Genomic DNA, 21,479 nt, shown 5'->3' on the forward strand with positions numbered 1-21,479 from the left:
TCCATCCGACCAAATGATTTCTTCATCGTAATAATTTAAATCAGGCAATTTCATAATATAATCATATTATGAAATTGCCTGGTTTTATTATTTGCTCCAACACTCTGAAATATACTTTGAAAAGAAATGCAAAAATAGTATCCTTGTTTTTCTTCAGAGTGTTGGAGCAAATAATAAAACCTTGTTGTGTACCCCTTGCAAACATAGCTGCTGTAAAAAGAGTAATGCTAGATCTGCTCCACATACCTGACTGGATTTTAGATTGATATTCACATGAATATGACATTGCAAAATCTATTTGCAGGATTCTGGAGGTACATTTTGTTTTGTCTTCAGAAAATTCTTTAGCTTGGATTCTTTTCACCTGCACATGCTTTACAACCTTTTCAAAACCCTCCTGAATGACGCCAATAAGTTCTCCAACAGTACCCTGCTGCTAAATCTTGTGCAGTCGCATCTTGGATTGTCGTAACATTTGATGTACTCATTAATCCATTCGTACCAAATTGCTGTCTTCCACGTTCTTGTTAGATTTAATATTAAAGCCGTTTTTACATAATTTACACTCGTTTTTCCAACAGGACTTGGATATATCTAATGCACTAGAAGAACACAAAATATCATCCCACCAATTATTTTTATACACAATGCCCAATCCGCTCAAATGTGGTATTAAATTTTCATGCATCACACATTTACACTGATCAGCTGGTGTATTTTTTAAAAGCAGTACATTAGGTGGAAGGAGAGCACAAAATTTGGAAAAACAAATTTTAATTTTTTCATTATTCTCAAGAAATAATGTATATGCCTCTTGGAGGAACATAGTCAAGTAATACTTCCTCAAAGTTTCCTTTCTTCCATTTTTCCAAACAGCCATTATTGATATTGAAAAACTAGTAAAAGTCTTTTACTAGTTTTTCAATATCGTCTTCCAAACCTTCCACATTGCGTTTTTTAAACAAACATGCTGCATCAATTTTAAGGCCAACATTTTCAGCAACCTTGTTAAGTACTGCAAATCTTTTATTGGGAGACAGCGGTAAAGCTTTGAAACAACGTTTTACAGCTTTTTCAAGCATTTGCGGACAACAAAATGAAGATGACGTAATTGTCAGGTTTGACTCACCCAAAAGATCTCTAGTTGACGTTACCGTAGATTTCATAGTTTCCTTTTTCTTAGCTTTACATTTCATCACCCTTGCAGCTACTTTACGCCTAGCAAATTTCGCAGCATGAACTTGTGCAATTCTTTTATTTTTGCAAACTTGAAATTGTGGATCTTCTTTTTTCTTTTTCATTCTAAACTTTTTAGTTCTTTCTGCAGAAATCAAGGCCCGTAGTTTCACTGCTTCCATCAAAATTAAAAAAGAAAACAAATTAACACGACAAAATAAGAAACTGAACTGCGTTGAGACTTGCACTTCCAACTGTAAGTTGAATGGTTGTAAATCTGTGAACCTAACGTCAGTTAAAATATTTGCAAATGCAACTAGAAAGTAAATAAATGCACGTGTAATTAAGGAATATCTTTATGAATACATTGCTTACATGCTCGTTTAATTTAAATGCTGAGAAGATTTGCAAATCATGTGAAGTTGCGTTTAAATGTGCCAATTTAAGAAATCCTATAAATAGATTCATAGTATTTGTACATACTATTTATACATATTTATAGATATCTATATTCATAGATACATGGTAGTAATTATCGTTACGTGGATTACCCAATTATATTATCGTAAATTTAAAAGGCAATTAAAATCAAAGTCACATGATATCAAGTATAAATGAAGCATCTAGTTAAACTTGTTTATAATATTAAGTCATGATATTAAAAACAATGTGCTTGTTGTGCAGCATTAAAAAGTTTGCGTTTTCGTTACGTGTGTTACCACTTATTGACTTACTAGGAATCATGTTAATATTTTTAAAGTTGAAACAGCGGACCGCCGTCTTATTTTACTTAAATGCTATCACGTGTGTATTGGTAAATATTTCTTGAGAAAATAATCACTCAACATATCTAGCACTTTTATTAACATAAGTCGAAAAGATTAGTATTCATTTAAGAAAAACTTATATTTTCCCACACTTGCAGGTCTTCTGTATTAAAAAAAACATCAGGGAAATCATAATACATTAACACCTACATTTTATGACAATTTAGTATGTTTTGTACAAGAAATAAAATACTATATTTCATTTTCTGTGCATTATAAAAAATGTGAATTTGGTTCACCTTTCGTGGAATCAGTCATAGAAACAAAATTCTAAATGTTTCAAATTGACTACATTATGATTTTATTTTACTGTTATAACCTCCTTAGTCTTGAAGGAGAAGGGAATGTGAGTAATAAAAATAAAAAGTATGCAAAAGAGACTTTCATGGTAAAAAGTATTTTTTTTTAAATAATCAAGCATAGCAACTAACAATGCAAAGTAAAAATTTATTAAATATGAAACATGAAATATCAAAGCTATTTAAACATGAAATAAAAAATTTTATAATAGCAATATTAACATATAACTTTTTTATTTATTAAATATAAAAAAAAAATTATTAAACTAAAATCTCTTTTAATTAGTCTTTTATTGGTTTTTAATAAATTCTTTTTATCAGATTGGAAGTTGTTGGAATTCATATTTTCAAACATGGGATAAAACATCAGATGAGACCTACGTTCTTCATGATCTTGAATGTCCTGAGTTAAGCCAAATAATTGATGCCCAAGTTTTGCATGAAATCCAACAATCTTTGCTCGTTTTAAATCAGCATTGGAATGCAGAGTTTTCAAATTATGACTTATCAAGACCATCTTGTCTTGTTGAAAGCACTTCTGGACATTTTGTTGCAAAAACATATTCTTCGTTGCTCCTTAAGGTTTGTCTTATTAAATAACTTATTAATTTATTTATGTATTATAAATTAAAAAATTTTTTCAGCTAAATCTTGCATCAAGTTACTAAAACATATAAATACATTTCAATGTATATATTGAAATATACATAAATAAAGTAATAAGTTATTTATATACATTTCAATATATAGAAAACAAAGCCAAAGATAAAGCTAAACTAACTAAAAGGTAGTATGTTGAGCAATGTGGTAGTGGTGTAGCGATAGATACTTGCTTCATATGCAAGAAGTTCTAGTTTTAATTGCTAAGACACCTTTTGTAGTTCCATATTCAACTTGTTTCTCTGTGCAGAAGTTATATTGCGTCACTAGCATATTTTCAAGTACCGCATTGTAATTAAAGTTATTTTATTAACGCGTTAAAAATCATACAAACAGTTTTTTTTTTTCACTAACAAAAGTTACAAATAAAATCTTAGTTCTTATTTGAAAAATCATTTTTATCATTTTTTTCAAATATAAACTAAATTTTATTTTGAAAAAAATATTTTTTTCATAAAGCGTAACATATTTGTTTATTTTCTTATAATTTTACAGTTGGTTTTTGGTTATTTTATTAACTGTTAATAAATTTTTTTCTTATTTATTTTGTGAACTCTTTTTAAGTGTTTTTAAACAATAAAGAGTTTTATCAGTTACTGATAACATATTCGTGATCATAGTTTATATTCATAAATTAAACAAATGTCATTAAAACTTTATGTTATTGGATTAACAATAAACAAAATATCTTATTAATAAAGTATTTACCTCAAAATAAATCGTGCATTTTTTAAACTATTATGACAAAAAAAAAAATTCATATTTAAAAGGAATTTATATATTTAATTCCTTAAGATAAAACTTAGAAAACTTAATTTTCTTTAACTAATTTTTAACAACAACAAAAAAATTATTAAATAAACTGTTTCTTTAACAAAAAATCTATTACTTTACAATTGCGGTTAAATGCTTTTACTTATGACTTTATTTCTTCCGAATAAACGTCACATACACGATATCAAAAGATAGTTTAAATATTCCAAAAGATAAAAGTTTTTGCGTAACGCAAAACTGCTGAATACGTAGGCAAATCGTTTTTTCGATTCTTAACTGTATTCGGCCTGTATTCGGTTGGTGCAAAAGTAAATTTTATAAGTTAAATTTGATAGACATTCTATATGAAAGTACAGACAATATATATAGTATTTAAAAAAGTAATATTTTTTATGCATTAAAAATTAAAACTTAAAACTTTATACTGTATTTTTATATATCAATTGGTAGTTTAGAAAATGCCCCTTGAAAATATACATTTTAGACATTGCATGTTTTACAAGTTTTGACAAGGTAAAAATACAACGAAAGCAACAACTTGTTCTGTCTACGGAAAAAATGCTCTTAATGTTTGAGTTTATCAAAATTGATTTGCTAGGTTTAGCAGTGGGAGTTTCTGTTGTTTAGTAAAAAAAAAGGCTTGGCAGTCATTTTATCAATTGTATATCTGACTTTCCTCATGAGTACAAAAACAAGGACTTTTTGTGGAAAATTGTGATCAGTAATGACAAAATGAGTTTTTGAATCCATGCCAATTAGTAGCTAAATTGTCTAAACCCAATATTTATTGAATAAAGGTAATTCTTTGTGTTTTATTGGATATCAAAGGTATAATATAGTATGAGTTGTAACTTTGGTAAAGCACGATGTGATAATGGTTGGAGGTTGACTGCAAGAGCAGGTCCAACTAAGCATTTTTAAATTTTTTTTAAAATGCGTTTATGCACATTGTCTAAAAGAGAAAGGGCATCATTGGAAGATCTGCCCCAGAAATGGCAACAGTATTCCATACAAGGACAGATTTGAGATTTATAGAGAATGGAATTCTGAGTGAGAAAGTGGCGAGAGCAATAAAGTGATGCAACCTCAGCAGATGCTAATTTTGCAATAGATTTGGTATATGGTTTCCAAGAAAGATCGAAAATAAGAGTTATTCCAAGAAGATGAAGGGTAGATGACTCATCAAGTACATTACCATTCATAAGTATAGAAAGATCTAGATTATTGCAGTAACAATAAGCTAAAAAAAATTGTGTTTTATCTGAGTTAAAGTTCACCATTCATTGAGAGCCCATGCTGTAGCAGAAGTGAGATCCTTTTCAAGCTCAAATTCCCCCTAAAAACAATCAGAGAGTGGGCTTCTTATCAAGTCAAGAATAAATGGCAGTATCATCAGCAAACAATTCCATCTTAGATGTGAGAATTTCTGGGAGATTGTTAATGTAAATTTAAAATAGTGTAGGGCCAAGGATTGAGCATTGAGGAACCTCTGAAGTTACAGAATATGAAGAAGAGTCTGTCCATCGAGGACAACATTTATACTACGATTGGTAAAGAAGGATTCAATAATCTTAAAGATGTTACCTGATACCTTATACATTGTAAGAGAGAGCTTATGAAGAAGACCAGCATGCCAAACTTTATCAAAATGTCGAGGGTGATAGCCTTAGCCTCTCCACATCTATCTAATGCACAATAAAACCTATCAGTTTTTACTGTTAACAAATCAGCTGTAGAATGAGAAGATCAAAGTCCATGTTGATGATTAGAAAGTTATTAGATTCAAGATTAGAGATTAAGTGTTTGTTAATTAAAGACTCAAAAACTTTGCTTATTATAGTAAGAAGACTAATGGGACAGTAGTCAGACAAGTCAGATCGCTCTCCAGAGTTTTTGAAAATAGAAATAACGGACGCCACTTTCCAGCAGGCTGGGAAACAAGACTCTGATAAGCACTTATTAAATAGTTTTGAAAGTGTAGATGACTGCTCTGTAAACACTTCTTTAAGACTATAGCAAGAATAGGTATGTTGTTCGGACCATATGTTGTAGAAGATTTTAAGCAGAAAATCACTTTAGATACAGAAGCTGGAGTGATACAAAGGTCAGGCAATGGTTTAATTTTTTTGTCGGCTATATCAGGTAGAATGTGACTAGTATTATCAAGAGATAATCACATATAATATAATCACATATTAGGTTATCCTGCTACTGGTAACATATAACTCAATACAATCTGCTTCATGTCCTGCTGCCTTGTAGGATACCCTTTTTTAGGCAAAGGCTAGGAGATGCTAACTCCAACTTAAAATAGTTCCTACCTTGGGGCCCTTGGTTGAGTAAAGGCTAGGGATGGTGTCTCGATAAAAATACTCATCTTTGGCAGGTGTTAAATGCATCTGGCTGCTGTCTTGCAGAAAGTCTCCTAAGAAAATGACTTAGGGGGTAAATAGATTCTATCTGTTGACCAGCCTAACAACCCTTTTTCATCTATTAGGCTGGCACAGATTTATTTTTAATACATTTTTTCCAGTTTAGGATGTTAAAAGCTGGATCTTTTTGACTCAATGCATGAGTTTTGCTTGTGTCTACTTGTTTTTATGACTAGGCAACTCATTTTATTATCTCCTAATGAGGGTACAGCACTAAAACTGAGTTTTATGGTTCTGAGGCCCGCTGGTAGTCAGTTTTCCTGAACTCTGTGGTAGCTCTCAGAGAGGCTGATTCCATCAACAGCTAAAAAATATCAGAGTACAACCAGTGCCATGTTGGGCATGGATGGTGGTGTCCCTGTTTGTACTTTTGGTGTACATTGTTGAGGCCACATTTGGAGCCCATTGTTATGACTCAGGGTTTATTAATAATAGTGAGGCAATTGCTTGGACTATTTAATTGTGTGCTGAGTATTATCTATGTTTTGAATCAAGTTCTATAAAAAATTTAAAATGACTAAAGTACCAAAAACTATAAAACACAAAAAACCATTATCATCATCAGCTTCTTTAAACCTATCATTCACTAATATTCGCGGTCTCCCTTCTGTTAAATTCGCGTTTTTTCCTTCTGTTGAATCTTATCTCTTGCAAAGTTCACTAGACTTACTTACTCCTTGTTAGACTAATTTGAGTTCAGCTGTCTCATCTTGTGATCTTAGTGTTGATGGTTATCTTCCTTTAATTCGTAAAGACTCCAATAGTCACATGTTTGGCCTAGGCATTTAAATTCGTAAAAATTCACTCATTTGTTAGGAAACTAGGTTAGAATCCACAGACTATTCTTTTTTGCGCTTTCATTTAACACCACTTCTCTCTATCGTCTTTCACTTTGTTCTATATCACCCTCCTTTATCTCAAGACTGCACTCTTTTGGTGTTATTGCTGATCAAATTGACCAAGCCCTCTCACTTTACCCATCAGCCAATATTGTTGTTGTTGATGACTTTAATACTCATCACATTGAATGACTCAGCTCTAGTGTCAGTGACTCTGCTGGCATTAAGGCCCTCAACTTTTGTTTTTCTTAATCTCTAACTGAAATAGTCAACTTCCCAACTCACTTATCAGACAATCCAAATCATTTACCTTCTCTACTCAACCTATGTCTTTTTTTTTATCCTAGTCAGTGCTCAGTTTCTCCACATTTACCCTTAGGTGCTTCTGATCTCAGTTTGATCTCTCTAAAACTAATTTATCTCATTCTTCTTCATCATCAGAAACCCCCTATCGTTGTACCTCTTACAACTACCTAAAAGCTGACTGGAACTCTTTCCGTGATTTTCTTCGTGATGGTCGTTGCCTAGAAATCTTTCATCTTCCATGCTGACAAATTTGCTTCTTACATATCTTTTTGGATTCAGGCTGGCATGGAATCTTTTATTCCCTCATGACGGTTCCAAGTCAAGCCTCAACTCCATTGATTTCCTCACATTGTGCTGCTGCAATTTCCAATTGAAACCATTACTTCCTTATCTATTAGCAAAACAATTCTCCAGAAAACAGATGTTTGTTTACTATTGCTATTAAAACCATTGTAAAGAGGTTTTGTCTAACGCCAAAGCTCGTTATTCTCAGATCATGAAATCTCATATTTCATCTTAAAAATTAGGCTCTCGTGACTTCTGGAGAATCTTTAACAGTATCAATAATGAGGGCAAATCAGTTATTCCACCTCTTTTGTATGGTTCAGACTCAGCCACCTCACCTAAAGATAAAGCTGAATTGTTTGCTAAGAACTTTTCATCAGTATCATCTCTTGATTCCACTTGTTGTGTTCTACTTAATATAGCCATCACACAGGTTGATCCATTGCGTGACATTCGTATCACTCCAGCTTCTGTATCTAAAGCGATTTCCTGCTTAGATTCTTCTACAGCTTGTGTTCTGGACAACATACCTGTTATAGCCTTGCAGAAGTGTTCTATGGAGCTGTCGTCTTTACTTTCAAAACTATTCAACAAATACTTCTCATAGTCTTGTTTTCCAGCCTGCTGGAAAGTGGCATCTGTTGTCCCTATTTTCAAAAATTCTAGAGAGAGCGTTCTGACTCATCTAACTACCATCCCATTAGTTTTCTTCCTATTATAAGCAAGGTTTTTGAATCTTTAATTAACAATTACTTAATCTCTTATCTTGAATCTAATAACTTACTTTCTGATTATCAATATGGATTTTGATCTTCTCATTCTGCAACTGATTTGCTAGCAGTGATAACCGATAGGTTTTATCATGCATCAGATAGAGGTGGAGAGGTTAAGGCCATTGCTCTTGACGTTTCTAAAGCTTTTGATAAAGTTTGGCATGCTGGTCTTCTCCATAAGCTTTCTTCCTATGGTTTATCTGGTAACATCTTTAAGATTATTGAGTCCTTTCTTTCCAACCATAGTATGAAAGTTGTCCTCCATGAACAGCACTCTTCTTCATATCCTGTAACTTCAGAGATTCCTCAAGGGTAATCCTTGGCCCTATACTCTTTTTAATTTACATTAACAATCTTCTAGATATTCTCACATCTAAGGTGGCATTGTTCGCTGATGATACTACCATTTTTTTTCATCATGATAAGAAGCCAACACTTTCTGATTGCTTGTAGGGGGAATTTGAGCTTGAAAAGGATCTCACTTCTGCTGCAACATGGGACTCACAGTGGCTGGTGAACGTTAATTAAAATAAAACCCAATTTTTTAGCCAGCCATTATCGCAATAATTTTGATCTACCCTTCATCTTCTAGGATTAAATCTTACTTCCAATCTTTCTTGAAAACCGTATATCAAAATCCATTGCAAAATTAGCATCTGCTAATGTTGCATCTCTTTATCGTGCTCGACACTTTCTCACTCCGAATTCTATTCTTTATCTCTATAAATTTCAAATCTGTCCTTGTATGGAATACTGTTGCCATATCTGGGGCAGATCTTCCAACGATGCCCTTTCTCTTTTAGACAATGTGCAAAAATGTATTGTAAACATAGTTGGACCTGCTCTAGCAGCCATTCTCCAACCATTATCAAATTGTCGTAATGTTGCTTCTCTTTCTCTTTTCTACAAATACTATATTGGGCACTGTTCTAAAGAGCTGGCGTCTCTTGTGCCATCTACATCTTCTTTTTTGTTTAACAAAGCACTATTGTGACCTTTTTTAATTCTTTACATAATTTTTGTGCAACAGTAGCTAACTTTATATGTATTTCAATTAAAAATTTTGTGTAATTTATTAGAGGACGGGAAATGCTTATTGACCAATTTTAAAAGCACTTTTTTTATGTTAGTGGAAACATTTTTGCTATATGGGAGGTTGAACCAAATTACATTTCTAGTTCTATTACGCTTTTTTGTATTCTTTTTTTAAGGGTCAAATTTTAGTTCAAAATTTTCAAAACCACTTTTTTTAAGAGCATCTTTAAATATTTGTTTAGAGGAATTAAATACATTTTCATTAGAGGAGTTTTGGTTTAGATTGTTGTTTATTGATATTGGGATTTGTTTTAGAATTTGGGGTGGATGCTTTGAGTTAGTATTAATATACAATAATTCATCGTTTGGTTTTTTGAAAGGCTTATATGAATTTTTAGAGAGGTTAAATGTTACATCAAGAAAGTTCACAATTTTTAAATTTATGTTTATTTAGATTTGAAACCCAATATTTGTAAAAAAATTTATAAAAGTCTTTTCTATTTTTATCGAGCTGTGGACCAGATTTTTATGCATTACTATTAAACCATCATCGCGATAAAGACCTAAATCATTTATATTGACTATTTTACTTAATAAATCTAAAATATATAGTCCAACAAATTCACAAAACTCTGCTCAGTCATAACTGCCCATTGTTACATCAAAGCTAAATACCACTGATGTTATAAATTGGTTCTCTATAATCGAAAATAAAAATGACTGTACATTTATTCAATTTGATATTAATGATTTTCACCCTTCAATAACTGCAGATATTTTAGATAAAACAATTAAATTTACAATAAGCCACACAGTTATTCCTGCAGAAACAATCCGTATAACAAAACATTGTAGAAAAACCTTACTTTATTTTAATAAGGAAACTTGGAAAAAGAAAAACATACATGACTGCTTTGCCACCAGAATTTTGTATTGTTTTTGAACAATTCTTGCATTGACCTGCACTTCCATTTTGTTCCTGTATAAAATAATTCCATGGTAAATTGTTATCCTGAAAAGCATAAACACATAAATACAAAAAATGATAAGGTAAAAAAAAGAAAACAATAACTTTAGAAGTATTGATTAACGTCATGTTGAATTAAATCAATCTAATTTACAATGTTTATACTGTTTGTTATTAAAATGAGATCAATGTTGTTATGTATAAATTTATTTATTACATGTATACCGTAAAATCGCCTAAGTTCAGTCACTTAAGCTTTGAACAATTATTTATCATGCATAATTAAAAAATTTTCAATTTTTCCTGAAACATACAAAAACTATTTTGATAATTGATATTGTAAAAAAGAAAAATAAACTTAATGTCATAAATAATGAAAACTAATTTTTAAATGTTGTTTTATTGTAAAATTATGATATAAATTTAGTTAATACCAGTAACTTAGGATGACGTCAAAAAAAAAGTTTTTTGGGGCACCAAAGAAAATAAGGAGCACATAAAAAAAGGCCTTTTCAAATATAAGTAGTAGTATTTTTAATTTTTAATGTAATTAATCAACTATTTTATTACTTTGCCCATTAACACATTTGCTACGCCACTGCTTAATAAAATTAAAAATACATTTTTCAACTAATTTAAAAAAGTTTTTTCAATTAACAAAAAAACACTACTTTGCTTTAAAGGAGCTTTGTATATTTATTGGCAATTCTTGCACATACCGTTGACCATAGTAAAACAGCAAGTTCTACACATAACCAATCGTCACAGGGTTCGCAATGCATCTATAATTGTCGTTGAGCTGTAATTTTATCTCCAAAAAAAATGTCACAAGCTTGACATTTTATAGAACTCAAAGAACTGTCAGTTAAGTGTGAAATTATGAACAAATTTTTTATTCAAATAAAATACCATGATGTGTATCCATTATGAAAATGTCAAAGTTTACTGGGAAATTTACAGGTAAAGTTACCAGTTATTTTTACATTCACAACACTTATCAAGATTTCACAATAATACTGCTAATTGTCTCCTTTGTTATTTATCCGTGAATGACCAAAGTTAGAGTATTTCAAAATTTTACTAGTTTTTATATAAAAAGTAGTTAATTTTCAAAATTAATATATTTTTTTTTGTAAATATAATTAATTTAGTGATTCTTATTATTACTAAGATTAAGTTTGATCGTTTATTTTAATAAATTGCTTGTTTTAGATTTTAATAGTATGCATTTTTTCAAATTGTTTTTTTGCTAAAGAATTATTTCAGCAGGTTGCATATAAATATTATTTTTTTTTTTTTATAGATTCATATTTACGAACTAATTATAAATAATTTTTGAGAAAAAGAAGTTTGTAAAATTTGAGTTTAGCACGCTTTTTTTAAATTTTTTCTTAAATGACCGAAGTTACATGGTGACCGAACTTATGCAATTTTGCGATATATATATATATATATATATATATATATATATATATATATATATATATATATATATATAAAAAGGACTAACTTTTTTTTGCATAATTCATTTTCCATTTTTAATACATAACTTTTCACAAACATTCTTATATAAGCTGAAATTTTTACAAATTTCATTATATTATTTCAATTTAAAACGCAAACAACAAAAATTTAACAATTAATTTAAATATAATTGTAATTTTAAAAAAGTTTCTATGAAAAAGTTTAGAATTAACTAAATTTTGATTAAAATTATTTCAAAAAAAACCGAAAATTTTACTAAAACTTACTAAGTTAAAGTTTTTTAATAAAATAGTTTCATTAAGACGATATTTGGTGGCATATCCATTTAATTGAAAACAGCATCAAGTCAACAAGGCATCAAATCAATTATATTAAAAAAAAAAAGCATTAAATCAATTAATAAGAACATCCTGAGGAATGATAAACCACTTTTTTTTAATCAAAGCAAATAAATATTCTTTGCTGTTTTATTTTCTATCAACTAATTGCTGGTCAATGTACTTCCAAAGATACTCAATAGGATTGAGAGCTGGGCTCTGTGAAGGCCATTCAAGAATTTTAATTTGTGATTTAAAATATTCCTTAACAGATCTGGCACAATGCTTTGAATTATTATCTTGCAAGATCCATTTGTGAGTCCTTTTATACTTTGAGTGTGACAGCATTACATTCTTCATAGTCTCTAAATAAGTTCTATGGCCCATAATACCTTCTGTGCAATGAATGGGACTATCATTGTAACGACTAAAACACCCCTAAACCATAACATTTCTTCCTTCATATTTTAAAGTAGATAACTAATATTTTGGATTGAGTCTGCCTTTTTTATTTATTGGATGCCTGACCTACCTAATTCTGTCATTACTGAATAGAATAAATTGATTCATCAGAGAAAGGGACTTTTGACCAGTTAATAACTATGCAACTAAGATGATCTTTTGTAAATTTTATTCTGAACTTTAAATTTGTTGTAGGTATCAGCAGTTTCTTGACTGGATGTTGACTCAACAAATTATTATTTAATTGATGTTTAGTTTTACTTTTGATTTTACTATTGATGCAGCAATTTGTGCCATGAAACTGATGCATAATTGAGTTCAGTTCAATAGTAGTCTTGCAAAGGGATACTTGAAACTACTTACAAATATTTATCAGCCTTTTTAGTTGTAATTTTAGGACTTCTAGAGCAAGGTTTACTTTCGATAGTTTTGTGCTGAGAAAATCTTTTCATAATGCAACTTATTCGCAATTACTATGTTTAGAAACATAGTAAAGTTCAGAAATCTTTTTGTAAGTTTTTTTTTTTTTTCACGCAATTTTTAAAACTAATTTCTTGATTTTATTTGAAACTTTCTAAACTTTTCCTATGCTTTTAAAATATCACTTAGTAACTGAATTATAAAATTTTACATTAATTTTGGGAATCAGTTTTACTTCACTGCTTTTGAAATATTTCAAAGTTAGTGAATTAATATATTTCAAAAATATTTTGGTCTTTAATTTTGCTTTTATTTACAAACACCTTATTTAATTGCAGGATATGATACTGTTTTTAAATTTTGCACAGAAACCTTTTCAACAAAAAAAATAATTTCGAATAACCTTTAATTTTTACAATTTTTGTAGTTTCTATTTTAAAGTGAAATAATATGAAGCAGATTTGATAAAAATTTCAGTTTCTTTGAGAAAGTTTGTGAAAGGTTATGCCTTAAAAACCAAAAAAAAGTTAGTATTTTTAAACTTTTGCATGCTACTGTCTATATATATATATATATATATATATATATATATATATATATATATATATATATATATATATATTTACATATATATATTTATATATATATATATATATATTTACATATATATATTTATATATATATATATATATATATATATATATATTTATATATATATATATATATATATATATATATATATATATATATATATATATATATATATATGTATTGATATATATTTATATATTTATATATATATATATATATATATATATATATATATATATATATATATATTTATAATTGTTATATATTTGTTATATTTGTTTTATCACATTTTGAAATTTTTATCACAATTGTTTCATCAGATTTTACTTTAATTATTTTAGATGAGATTTTCAAAATGGTTACCAGACAACCTAGAAATACCAAAGTTACATCAACCAATAAATCTCTATTTTCGTAATGATGATATACTTTCTTTAGTGGGAGAAAAAGTGAACTACTTATCAAATCAAGTGAAGTGCAAAGATCTCATTCTTAGTCTTGGTGTACAAACTGATATTAAATTTGAATCTTTTGTAAAAGAATTCCAGTCTTGGAGAGAAGAATCATTGTTTTCCACAAGCTACGATCATTCAATAAATATTTACAAATTTTTTGAGAAGCACCAGTTAGGTTATTCTAACATAATTAATGAACTTAAGCAATATCCTTTAGTATTTTTACCACACGATCAAAAAGCTCAAACATTTTTAAATAGCACTTCTGTTTTAGAGGGAAAATTTTGCTTAGTTAATAATTTGTGCTGGGAGGATCCTTCAGGAATACTCAGTAATTTCAAAGATGAAATTGCTATTAGACGCATTCTTAGCAGTTATTATCCTAAGGATTTGCTCGACTTTTTTGTCAACAAGTTAGGAGTTAATAGATATCCTAGCATCCAAGAGTATATCAATCTTGCAAGATCCACTGCTAGCAAAACAGTTTTACCTGATAAAGTTGCATGTGAAAAGCTATTCAATTTGTTTTCTGTTCTTGGTCACATGTTTATTATAAATAGTAAACTTAAAGAGTTAAATGAATTGAGCTTTTCAGAATCAACTGAAGAACGTAAGCAACAATACGAAGATCTTGCATCATTTATTGATCCACAGTTATTGCATGTACATGGCAAGGATATTATGGAGGAACATATATTTCCAACGTCTAACAACACTTTCTGTTGTATATCTGAACTTCCTCTTCTGGCTGAAAATAATAGCCTTTCAAAGGTTTTTCAAGAAAGTGGACAAGTACCATTAATTTTCTTTGATTCTGTTTTAAATATGATAAATGTAAATAACACCAAACGCATAACAGATTCTTGTCTCTTGAAATTTTTTAAGATCATGATTTTTTTCAAAGCTTGTGGTATTAGACTCCTTTCAGATGTTTTTATGGAGCCTGAAATTACTACAACATTTATGGAAAGAGGTTGCTCAAAGTGGGAAAAGACTCTTCACGACATCTCTCCGATAATTCAGCGTTATTTAAAAGCAAAGATACCTTTAGTTTATGAACAACTTTGCTCAAAGGATTTTCATACGTACTTGCAAAATTCGACTATATTTACTGTAGAAAAACTTGAAGCTGTTTACCGTCTCTCTGACCGAAACAGTGTAAATATTTCTCAAGTAAAAATATCTTTAGTATTAGATGCTGAAGCAAAACATGCAACCGTCTATATTTCTTCAGAGTATGCTGAAGAAAAATCGAAGTTTGAGAATATAATTGATGAAATTTTAAGTTTGTTTGTCGGTAGTAATGAGAAATATAAGGAAGAGTTGCTTGACTTTATTCTTACGTATTTAACGGTAAAAAATAAAGATGAATGTCTAAAGCGCAAGAATATACCTGAGATTTCTTCTTCTGAGAAAATATGGCATTACTCTGAACCTAAATTAATCAAATATAGTCATCAAACAGTTCCATTAGTAAAAGAGTTACCAATTGAAAAAGCTTCGAAACCTGTCGAAAATAAAGGATTAACACGTTGGCCTCCGCATAATCCTGCTGGTTTAGGTTTCGTTGCTAAGCCAGAATCATTAAAAAATGCTGAAAAAGAAGTTCTTGAGAAATGGAAGGCTCCTGTGTACCCCGGATTAGGTGCTCAATCATGTTTACCGTCCAACTCTGACAAAATTTGCAATTTACCTTCAAACCCAGTTGCAGTTCACTTTAGCTGTGGCAAACTAAAATCATGCAATTTTGAAAAGTTTGAAAATCCTATTATAGAAGACCAGTATGAAGACCTGCCTATAATCATTCAAGGTACTTTAAAAGATTTTGAAAAATCGAAGATTGATAAAGAAAAGTCTGATAGAAGCGGATATTTTGGCGAGTTAATTGTTTATCGCCATATTCAGGAAATTTATAAAGATGACATTACAGAAGGCAAGGTAAAAATATTCTGGCTCAATGAAAGAGAAGAGACAGGCGTACCTTATGATATTAAAATAGAGTTTACTGACCAGAAAGTTGTATCAGAAAGTTCAAATATAAAGTGTATATATATTGAAGTAAAAACGAGCTATTTGGATGGAAAAAAGGAATTTGAGATCTCAGCTAACCAGCTTCGGTTTGCTTTTGACCAACAAGCTAGCTTTCATCTGTATCGTGTTACAGGTTTAGACGAAAATCTTAGAATAAGACGTTTAGTTAATTTGTCAATGTACATGGAATGTAAGTCTGTTCAACTTTTTATGGTACTATAACGTGTTTAATGTGATTGTAATTTTGAACAGTTATGTACTTTCAAATTATTGCATTTTAACGAGTTTAAAATATTATTTTTAACGAATATGTATTGTACCTACAATATTATTTTTTATTTTTTTGTAACTACAACATTATTTTTTAGTAACTTCTTTACTTATTAATTTACTTTTTTTTTTATTTTTTAACTTTTTTAATGCTTAAAATTCAAATCTTTTTTAACGTTTTAAATTTAAATCGTCTGTTAAAAACTTTTTTTGTGTGTTTTTTTCCCAATTACGTATAACTTGTTAGTTCTCAACTGACGATATTTCATTTATTTGCAGCTAAAGCTATTTTTATAATATTTTTATTTATTTATTATTTTTTACGAAATAACTAGTTTAAAGAAATATATCGTCAAAAAAATTTTTATATGCATATTATATAATACAGATTTTTAATTTTATTTTTACCTTTTTATTCGATTATTGCAAATAGCTGATAAAATTATATATTATATTATGTATTATATTATATATTACAGATTTTTAATTTTATTTTTACCTTTTTTTAATCGTTTATTTCAAATAGCAGATAAAATTATATATTATATTATATATTACAGATTTTTAATTTATTTTTTACCTTTTTATTCGTTTATTGCAAATAGCTGATAAAATTTGATAAATAGCATTCAGTTTTATCAAACATGCGTAATTTTAGTATTGTGGATTATCCTCCTCCGGCTGCTATATAGTGACCACATACGAAAGTCCGCAAAGACAAGTTTAGCTGAGAGCATTATAACTCGCTTTGACGGACCAAGAGCAAGTATGTTTATGAAGAACAGAAGAAGTAAATAAGATCAAAACTCAGATGTGTTAATAAAGATAACATAGAGAAAAGATTTTGCACTAGTGGTCAGAATATGCAACTTGACTTGATTAAACAAAGAAAGTTTTTGTTATTTCTTAATAATAATTCTTAGTCAATAAAGCATTTTTAGTTCTATATACTAAATACTGGTACAAAATTACTTTTGCCTCAATATTTTTTTAAAATATGTTTTTAACTTATGTACCAACGCAACACAGAACATTTGTTTTATTGGGCCAAATAACACAAAGTGTAATTGGTCCACCTGCAGATCCAGTACAGTTGCCCCAAGTAACGCAAATTACATTGCATATTGCTTGGGTTATGTGTAGGTGAATTAAGATTTCCAAAATAAATACTGTTATAACCTTTTTGCTACCGTTGACTTCAGCAAGTATTTTAAGAGAATATAAACTTTTGATTGTATTAAAAATGTCTAGTCATCTTTGTTAAATAAAAAAAAATTAGTTACCTAAAAAGAAAAACAGTTAAATAATAATTTCTGCGTTGAATTTTTTTTTCTAATTATTTTAAGTTAACCAAAAAGTAATAAGAAATTTTATATGGTTGCCGAAAGTTATAACATTATTATAAATTATAACAAAAGTTAAAATAATTTATTTTAATTTATTTTCGAAATAAATGAAGTATTTATTTTTGAAATAAGTATGGTATTTTTAAATAATTTAGTTCAATTTATTTTCAAATTACTATTGTTATCGCAATAGATAGATAGATATATAATCTTTTTTGTCAATATAAATTTTTTTTACAAAGTTGAAAACGTAACAAATTGACTGGAGCAAGCAGATGACGATGGTCTTATCATCTTGCCCCGTTAATTTCAATTATATTTTACAATCAATATCAATTAAATATAAGATAAACACAAATTAAAAGATATTTAAATATATATAAATATAAGAACTCGTATAAGTAAAATAGGCAAGTAAATGTATCTTTATAAATATAAGTACAATTAAATGCATTTTTATAAATATAACCATAAACATTTCCAGCTATTGTGTAAATAGAAAAAAATAAATTTCAAGACGTGTAAAAGTTTTTTTAAACAGTTTAGCAATAGTTAAGAACTTCCTGTATTTATTCTTACTTTTGATCATTCTTGAAAAACATATATCAAATCGATTGCAAAATTAGCATCTGCTAAGGTTGCATCTCTTTATCGTGCTTGATGCTTTCTAACTTCGGATTCTATTCTTTTTCTCTATAAATCTCAAATCTGCCCTTGTATGGAATACTGTTGCCATATCTAGGGCGGATCTTCCTATGATGCCCTTTCTCTTTTAGACAAGGTGCAAAATCGTATTGTAAACATAATTGGACCTGCTCTTGCAGCAATCTCCAACTATTATCATATTGCCGTAATATTGCTTTTCTTTCCTTTGTCTACAAATACTATAATGGACACTGCTCAAAAGAGCAAGCGTCTCTTGTGCCACCTACTAAAATTCATTCTCGTTTTAAGTCGTTCATTTAAGTCTCATCCTTTTTCTGTGACTGTTCCTAAGTGCTCCAAAAACTCTTACTTGCCTAGTTTTTTTCCTTGAACATCAGCTCTTTGGAATTCGCTTCCTTCACCTTGCTTTCCTAATTCATATAATTTGTAATCTTTTAAGCCGTCTGTCAATTGTTATCTTGCTCTATAATTTTCATCTTTTCTCTTCCAGTAACTTCCAATTCTAATAGTGGTTGCTTGCAGCACCGTTGGAAGCGAAAATGTTGAAAAGAAAAAAAAAACTTAATATTTTATTTGGTTTGATATCTATCCAACAAAAATCAATATAGTAAAATATGTTTATTATGCTAATCCATTACAACAACGTTACGTATACGTCGTATTACGTATGCGTGCGTATTGCATAATCTTACGACGTTACTTATAACGTTATAATATAGTGTACACATAATATTATTATGTGTTATAATATAGCATTGTACTTTATTAAAAACTAGAACGATTAAACTTTGATATAAAGTTAAATTAACCTAATAAATACTAAAATTTTTGTTTCTAATATATTTATATCATAAATAATGATTTAACTCATTTATATTTATGTCATAAATAGTGACGTCGTTTTACGGAACTAAATTTTGTGTTAAAATTTTGTGCCATGTTTTTTGAAGTATGCATTTAGTCAGTAGGGCAAAGTGACCAATTAATGGCCACAATTTTTTTATAAAATGTCGTGTAGGATGTCTTAAACTAATGGTGAATTTTTTTTATACTGCTTTATTAATGACCAACGCCTGCACCTTATACAAACCTTTTTTATTTTTAAAACATTTTTAATTCAGATAAAAATGTATTTAAACTGAGATTTTAAATTTGTACCAATTATTGGCCGGGTAGACCAAATAATAGCCAGCAAATTAAAAAACGTTACCTATTATGAGCCACTTACATTACCTAAAATCAATATATCTAAGAATGCTTATATATCGAAAAGTATTATTCAGACAGACGATTAAAGCTTAATAATGAACTAGGATCTACTTTAAAGAACTACAAACCAAGATAATTTTTTTATAAGTAAAATATTCTATACTTCGCTTAAAAATATTATTTTGGTTGATATTAAACAAAAAAACTTAAACAGTTTTTATTTGTTATTCAAATAAAAAGATAGTCTATCAAAAAGGAAATACAAAATAAGTTAAGAAAGTTTTTAATTACTTTCATAAAAAATCAAGCATAAAACAAATTTTAAATAAAAAAATAGCTTTAGCACATAGCTGTTATAAGATTTCAACTAGCATCTAATAATGCAATTTTTAATATATGTACAATAAGCTTTACAATAATATGTTAGAAGTTTTGATAATATTAAAATAATAATAATAAGTTTTCACAATATATTGATAATGAATTTGATAAAAATCTGTTGATAATAATCTATTTACATTTGCTCATTATCGATGGAGATAGTTGCATTATCTGGTACTTTAATACAGATATTTTGATTATCTGAAGAGATATTGAATTCCAATATCTTAGGAGTTGAACTGAATTTTCTCATTCTAACTGAGCTAGCTTTTTTAGATAGCTTTTGTATCTCTTTCTCCTGTTTTTGTTGTGCTTTATTTTCTTTTTCTTTTTGTTTTTTCAGCTGCTGCGACTTTCTTTTTTTTCTTCTCCTCATCATTTACTTTAGATTGCATTGCTTCTTGAGAAGTTAATACAAAATATTTTGGAGCTTTTTTTCGATTTTCTTTTGACTTGATAGTATATATCTTTGGATAAGGCAAAATATCATTGTCAATATCATTATTTGAATGGTTTGTACACAACATAATTGGTGTCAGACTAGGCTGAACAATGGCTTTAATTGGCATCTGACTACAATCATTAGTGGTTTTATTTGGAAAAAAACTAGATTGCCCAGTTGTTTCATTTGGCACAGGAACTTGCTGAATAATAGTTTCATTTAGAAATGGAATAGTAACTATAGATTCATTTGGCATCGGAACAGAGTCATCTATTTTAAAAAATGGTATTTGTACATGAAATCTGTTTCAGTTTAAATTCTTTATATAATTTATACAAGGGATCTGGGATGTCGTAGCCATTTTGAATTAAGAAATTAAAAGTTGTAAACTGCTCATGAGTCAAATGGGTATCCCATATCAAAGAATTATTGTCAAGGTTTATCAAATTATTATCTATTTTAGATTCAGACATATTTCCAGGTTTATTAATTAATTCTACTTCAAAATCAACTTCCTCTTCTATTGCATATTCTGATCTTGTTATTTTAGTGTCAGTTTTGATTGGATGCAGATTTGATTCAAGCAGATCATTTGAGTCAAGTAGCTGTTGTATGGAATAGACAGAATTAGGCAAGTAAGTTATGCTTGGAACAGCAGACGGATTGTATGGAAAAATGCCACATGATCGAAACCCTGAAATAATATTAGCAGCTGTGAGAGCTTGATCCCAGGCTTTCTTAAAAAGGCCACAAAAAGTTGACTTGTCAATAGTAACTCCAGGATATTCATTCATTAATTCATGACATGTTTGATTATAATAGGTTTTAAGAGGATCAAATACTGTGCGATCTAGAGGCTGGAGCCAATGCGAACAATGCGCTGGCATTTCGACAATATAAATGTTATTTTCGATTGCAACAGACAATAACTCAACAAAGTTATGAGAATCGTGACCATCAAATATGAGAATTTGTGGCCTATCTCTACCTATATTAGGCAAGAAAGTATTAGTGAACCAAAGAAATGCAAT

At 29.0% G+C, this 21,479-nt stretch overlaps 1 protein-coding gene across 1 annotated transcript in view; it reads left to right on the forward strand.

The window, feature by feature from the left end:
* LOC100211694 (uncharacterized) overlaps positions 1-16,769 on the forward strand; it is a 127,018-nt gene extending 110,249 nt beyond the window's left edge. Inside the window, exons 20-21 of the mRNA XM_065816387.1 lie at positions 2,624-2,884; positions 13,990-16,769. Of these exons, the coding sequence (XP_065672459.1) occupies positions 2,624-2,884; positions 13,990-16,356 (2,628 nt within the window). The 3' untranslated portion in view covers positions 16,357-16,769. The remainder of the gene's footprint in view (positions 1-2,623; positions 2,885-13,989) is intronic.
* Positions 16,770-21,479: the final 4,710 nt, after the last annotated feature.

Source organism: Hydra vulgaris, chromosome 13 (genome assembly GCF_038396675.1).
Source record: "Hydra vulgaris chromosome 13, alternate assembly HydraT2T_AEP".
Lineage (NCBI taxonomy): Eukaryota > Metazoa > Cnidaria > Hydrozoa > Anthoathecata > Hydridae > Hydra > Hydra vulgaris.